The 6,609-nt window shown below is 55.0% G+C and overlaps 1 protein-coding gene across 1 annotated transcript; it reads right to left on the minus strand.

Annotated features, from left to right (window-relative positions):
* Positions 1 to 12: 12 nt before the first annotated feature.
* EMX1 (empty spiracles homeobox 1) lies at positions 13 to 5,628 on the minus strand (the record flags this gene model as incomplete). Its single annotated transcript, XM_010710642.2, has 2 exons — positions 13 to 382; positions 5,212 to 5,628. Coding segments are annotated over 2 exons (585 nt in total), but the record flags the coding sequence as incomplete, so codon positions are not given.
* Between the last annotated feature and the right edge of the window lie 981 nt (positions 5,629 to 6,609).

Raw genomic sequence — 6,609 nt, forward strand, 5'->3', positions numbered from 1 at the left:
CTCCCGGGCTCAGCAGGAGAGCCCCAAAACGCGCCCCGAGGGCTGCGCCGGGCACCGGGGCTCCGGGCGGCGGGGGGGGACGGGATGGGTCCCCGGTGGGGCGGCGGCGGCGGCGGTGACGTCCCTTAGAGTTCGTTGGGTGATGCCGCGCGCGTCCCCGCGTCGTCCCCCGGGTTCCTCTGCATGGCGGCTGCACCAGGAGCCTGTCCCTGCCTTAGTCGTTGGAGGTGACGTCGATGTCTTCTCCGCTCGACTGCTTGGTGGCGAGGCGCCATCGGTTGATGTGATGGGAACCTTTCTTCTTCTGCTCCGAGTCCGGCCCTTCCTCCTCCAGCTTCTGCCGTTTGTATTTCGTCCGCCGGTTCTGGAACCACACTTTCACCTTGGGGAGGAGGAGCAGAGAAAAAAATCCCGTTTTCCTCCAAAAGTGACCAAAAAAAAAGTCCCTGTCACACCAGGAGTGCGCCCTGGTCGCCTTGCCCTTCTTCACTTTCCCATTCTGATGGCAGGACCTTGGGTTTGGAGGGTGCCAATCACCCTGGCACTCATCGCTCTGATGCCCATCATCCCGTTGCCCAACACTGGTGCCCATCGCATTGGCAGCCATCCCCCTGGTACCCATTACCCTGGTGCCCAGCACACTGTTACACATCACACTGTTGCCCATCACATTGGCACCCATTGCCCTCGTGCCCATCACAGTGGTGTCCATCACACCGGCACCCATCGCCCTGGTGCCCATCACACCGGTGCCCAACACACAGGCACAAAAAAATAATAAAACATCACCCTTGCCCATCACCCTGGCGCTCGGCACCATGGGCACAATGGCCCCAGTGGCCTTGGAGGGGTCACACAGAGCTGTCGTGTCCCCATGCTGACGTGGCACTGCCAGGTTTTGGCCATGGTTCCGTTCAGAGTGCAGCATAGCAACCTTCACCTCCCTGCACCCAAAGGTGGGAGAATAAAGAAGCATTTGGGGTTTAACTCATTGCATTCGTGGGTCGGTCTGTGCAAAGCCCGAGGGAAAGCTCTGAGGCTGTCAGGCACTGAGGTTGCACTGCAGATAACCAGGAAGCAAATGGAGATGATGAATTCACTGTATTCAGATGTAAGGAAGCCTATTTCACTGCAACAGCAGTCAAACGTTTCCCAAGGAGCCGGAGAGGAGCAGCATCCCCATCCCCAGACCCGGTCACTCCTCACCTGCCTGAACCCACTGCCATCCCAGACAGCAGCCAGGGCACAGAGAACTCCGTGTGGAGTGAGAGAGGCACCCAGACACCAAGAGGAGCACGACACCGCTGGCAGGATGCTGTGTATGGACACAAGATGCTGTGTGGGGATCCAGGATGCTGTGTAGGGATGGAGAATACTATACAAGGACTCAGGAGGTCATACAGGGATGCAGGATGCTGTGTAGGGACGCAATATGATGTGCACAGTTGTGGAATGCTGTGCAGGGATGCAGGATGTTGTGCACTGATGCAGGATGCTACGTATGGACATGGGATGCTCTGTAGGGACGCAGGATGCTATACAAAGACACAGGATGCTGTGTAGGGATGTGGGATACTACACAAGGATGCAGGATGCCACACAGGGATGCAGGATGCTGTGTAGGGACGTGAAATGCTGTGTAGCGATGCAGGATGCTGTGTAGGGACGTGAGATGCTGTGTAGAGACATGAGATGCTGTGTAGGGATGCAGGATGCTGTGTACGGGCACAGGATGCTGCACAGGGATGCAGGATGCCGTGTAGGGACACGAGATGCTGTGTAAGGATGCAGGATGCTACCAGTGCCCACTGCTGCCCGCAGCTCCGGCCCTGCAGGACAGACAGACCCTGTGTGCCGCCAGGCGCCGCTGCACGGTCGCTGTTGCCAACCAGCACGGTGCAGGAGGGAGCATTCATGTCCCAGCACTGCTGTCAACAAGGATCGTGCCTCCCTCTCGCAGGGCACCATCCACAGGCGATGCTCTCCCTCTGCCTCGCAGCACAGCGAGGCCGAGGCCTTCCTTCTGCCTTTCCAAGGGCAGCAAAACCCTTTCGGTGCACAGTGCAGTGAGCAGCGCACAGCTCACAGCCCACGGCTGCTTATTCCATTGAGCTCTGACCCCCAACCATTCGTTTTGAGGCATTGCCCACTTTAATTCAGCCACGGTAGAATGCTTCACAAACTTTAAGTGAAGCTCTCAGCCCCCTGAGAGCCCAAAATGAAAGAAAGGGAAAGTGAGGCGGAAAGCAATGAGGACGCACGGCTGAGTTTTTGGGAACGGGAGCTGAGTGTGAGGAGCACGGCATCCTTTAAGCACAGCTCAGCTCTGAGCAGCCCACCCCAATGGGATTGCAGCCCCCAGAGCCGCACTGCTAAGGGCAGTAACCTGCCCTGGGAACCATACATTTAAACCCCAAACATGGGTTTTGTTCCTTCCCAAACCGTGGTGCCGAACGTCTGTGCTGCCCTGTGGGTTCCCAGCTGTTCTGGTACCAGATGGGCACCATCTCCTGGTGGCTCCTCCATCCCATTCTCAGCCCTTGGCAGCTGCTCTGCACACACACGCAATGCTCTCCTGCACCTAACGCCATCCAGGCAGCGACAGCAATCCCATGTGGAATCATAAAGTCACTGGATATCTTTGAGATGCCTTCCACCCCAAGCCATTCTACGATTCTATTGAAGTCGGAAAAGATCACTACGATCATCATGTCCAACCGTGACCCAACACCACCATGCTCACCAAACCACAGCCCTAAAGCACGGCCACATACACCGAGAGATCCCACTCTGCCATGGGGCTTTGTCCCAGCTTTGGTAACACGGCCGTGCTGGGAGCTGAGGCTGTGACCAAACCAGGTGTGCCCACACGTCCCCAGCAGCTCCAAGGACAGCGCTGTGGTTGCGACCCCCATGGCACAGGAGATGCTACACCCACTGGGCTCCAGCACGCCAATCCTTGCTGTGACACCACGGAGCCCCAGCCACTCTGCACTTTTTTCTTCTAACAACACCCCAAAACTCAGCAGTTCTTTTTAGGGACAAGCAGGGGTTGCAAAGGGATGACCCCCAAAACAGCGCACCAACTCAAGACCACCCATCAACACTGACATTGCTCTCTGGGACCTGGAATGGTCCCCAGCATTTATCACAGAGTCCCATCTTTCTCCTCCTGTAACTCCCAGGCATTCGTGGGCACAGCACGGCTGTGGGCCATTCTGTTAATTATTACCATCGCCCCACGGGAGCCACGGCGCGCTCAGTCCAGCAGCGGTATGGGGAGAGATGCAAGATGGCATCGCCCCACACCTCACAGCCACAGCTAAGAGGAGGGCAGTGCTTTGGGATGGAGACAGTGTGGGCTTTCTCCAGCTCCATGGGAGTCTATTCCCACTTGGGACACTCTATTATTCTACAGCCTTATGGTTCTATGAGCTCAGGGAAGTGCTTTCCCACCCGGCACATCCCTGTGCCCGGTGATGTCAGCTCACCGCAGCAGCCTCACACCACCACCGACGGGCACGGCAGCATCAGCACCCACAGCGCCCATCCCAGCACAACACCCTCCGGCACAGCACCCACCCGTGTCCCATCCCACCCCACATGCACATCCCACATGTCCCACCAGCCCCACAATGCCATCCCCGCAGCTCTGCGTCACCCCACACACGCACACCCCGCAGCCGTTCCTCGTGCACCACGGTCCCCGCAGGCGCAGCTCCATCCCCATCCCACTCATGTTTGCTGGGGGCTGTGTGCTGCCCTTCTTTCTAATCCCATTTTTCCACAATCCTGTCTTTGCCCAACGCCATTTGCCCCCAATCCCGTTTGGCCCCGATCCCATTTGGCCCAATCCTATTTTTCCCCAGTCCTGTTGTCCCGGACCTCTATGGGAAGGAGTTAAACACCTTCACCCGCCCCACGTTCCCCATGTCCCAGTGATGCACGAGAACTTGGGGACCCTTTCTACCTCCCTCGGGGCTGCTCCAGGTGTTGTTCTCCATGGGATCAACCCTTGGAATGGAGGAACACCCAATGGGATGCTCCAGGGAGCATGGGTGCTTCCAGTTGGGTTTGGGTGGATGGAGAGCAAAGGGGTGACAGCAGCATTGCCACAGGACATACCTTACTATTGCATATAGCAGGTAACCACCATACGGGTGGTTACAGAATGCTAGGATCATAGGATATAGAATTGCAGAATATCCCAAGTTGGAAGGAACCCATAAGCACCATCGAGTCCAACAATCCAACATTGGCGCAAGTGGGTTGTTTCTTCCCGGGTAATTAATAAACTACATATATATAACTAAATTTATATATGTGTCAATACATTTATGAAAGCCATGAAGCTGGAAGCACAGAGGTTTCCCCTCAGCCCCTCTGCACCACCGCACATCCTGGGGTTGATGACCCCACAGCCTCCCCAGGCGCAGCGATCCGACACCGCAGTGTGCAGGGCGTACAGACGACAGAAGCAGACACCCAAGCAGACATCTACTGCCTCTCTGCCTTCCTCTTTACTCGGGGGGATTTGGAGGCAACGTGCACCGTCAGGAGTCGGGCAGCATTCCCCGGCTCTGCTTTAATTTCCAATGAAATCGTACAAAAGGAAACAAAATAAATGAATACAAAACCAGGCCAAACAACCCAGAATTTAGAAACCATCTCAGCTGACTGCATTGCTGAATATTACAGGACACAGCCTGGAGCCTGAATTAATATTATGGGTGCCTCCACCCGGAGCACCGTGCAGCAGCCGTGTGCCGGCAGCGCGCAGCCCCAATTCCCCTATTTTCCCCTTTGCACCAACACTTTTCCTTTTGCCTTCTGGGCCCTCCTGGGCTCCCTCATTTCCTACACCAAATGAGCAAAGCCTTCCCTCAACGCCGAAAGCCGCAGCTGAGATGAGCCGTCCTGTTGGGTCGGCACAAAGGCACCGAGCCGATGGGTTCTAATGGTGACACCGCCACTGCTCTGGCCACTGCAGTTTTGTCTGGCACTCACATCAGGCAGAGAAGAAATAACGCAGCACGACGGCTCCGACATGAGAGCGCGGGGACGCGGCATCCCCACCCCAACCCGACACAGAGGATCCCACACACCACTCCTGGGGAACCGCTGAGCATTTCGCCCAGCGCATCTCCGTCACGGCGTGGTGCCCGCAGCCCAAATCCCACGGACGGATGGGTACGGATGGCTGTGCCATACCTGGGTCTCGGAGAGGCTGAGGCTGCTGGCCAGCTGCTTGCGTTCGGCGCCCACCACGTAGTGGTTCTTCTCGAAGGCCCTTTCCAACCTCAGCAGCTGGGATGGGGAGAAGGCGGTGCGGATGCGTTTGGGTTTGCGGGCGAAGGGGCCGTGCAGGAGGAGGCTCTCCTGGGACACTTCGCTCCCTGCGGGCAGAACGGCGGGGTCAGGAGGGGGGAATCGTCCCAGCAGCGTGCTGTGGGGATTTGTGCTGTGAAAAGGGGGGAGTGGGGGGCAGCCCAGTGTGGGGTGGGGTAAGGAGGGGGGACGGGGACTGGTGGGATTTTGGAATCGCGGTCGCTGCTTTGGGAAATGGAAAAGGGGAGAGAGAAGGGGGAAAACGAACGGAGAGGGTTGGAGAGGGAGAGAAACGGTGAGAGGGGAACGGAGGGAAAGGGAAAAGTGAGAGAGGAGATGGAGAAATGAGAAAGTCTGAAAGGAAAAAAGAGGGAAAGGGTAGAGGAGGGGAAGGGAGAAACTGGAGAAATGTTAGGGAATAAGAAAGCAGAAATGAAATTAAAAGGGAAGGAAAAAGAAATAAAAAAGAGGGGGGAAGAAAGGTAGAGTGAGAGAGAAAGAAAATGAGAGAACGGCGGTAATTCTCGTGGAAAGAAACAGAGAAAGAAATAGAGGGGAAAAAAAGAGAAATAAAGGAAAAGAAAGAAATGAAGGAAAAAAGGGAAGAGAAAGAAATAAAGGAAAGGGAAAAGAGAAATAAAGGGAAATGAAGAGAAAAGGAAAGGAAGAAAAAGAGTAAGAGAGGTGTTAGAATTGAATCTTTTTTAAGGTCCTGTGTGCTCCAAACTATACTATGAAGGACAGGAGAAAGGCTGAAGGAGTGAAGTGAGAAGGGAAAGAGACCGAGGGGCCGAGGGGAGAAAGTTAGAGAAAGAGAGAAATAAGATAAGGGGAGAAAGAACAGAAAAGTAGGAGGAAGATGGGATGAAGGGAGAGAGGGGAAGAGGGAAGGAAGGAAAGAAAAAAGAAATGAAAGGTAAAAAATAAAAGAAGAAAGGAAAAAAAAAAAGGAAAGGCAAAGGAAGAAAGAAAAAAAGGATAAAAAGAAATAAAAGAAAGGAAAAGAATTGGAGGAATCCAACACAAAACGAATGGATCGGGGCAGCCGCTGCGGGGCTGTGAGCACCGGGAACTGAAATGGGCACTGAGAGACTGGCTGGAGCCAGGAGGGGTCTGGGTGTGCTGGTGGGAATGGAGAGAAGCCAACGGGAACACAACCATAACCCAGCCATAACCCAGCCATAACCTGGTGATAACCAGGTGATGATACAGGATAACCCCGTGAGGAAGGAAAGGAAAGGAAAGGAAAGGAAAGGAAAGGAAAGGAAAGGAAAGGAAAGG

This window comes from Meleagris gallopavo, chromosome 4 (assembly GCF_000146605.3).
Source record: "Meleagris gallopavo isolate NT-WF06-2002-E0010 breed Aviagen turkey brand Nicholas breeding stock chromosome 4, Turkey_5.1, whole genome shotgun sequence".
Taxonomy (NCBI): domain Eukaryota; kingdom Metazoa; phylum Chordata; class Aves; order Galliformes; family Phasianidae; genus Meleagris; species Meleagris gallopavo.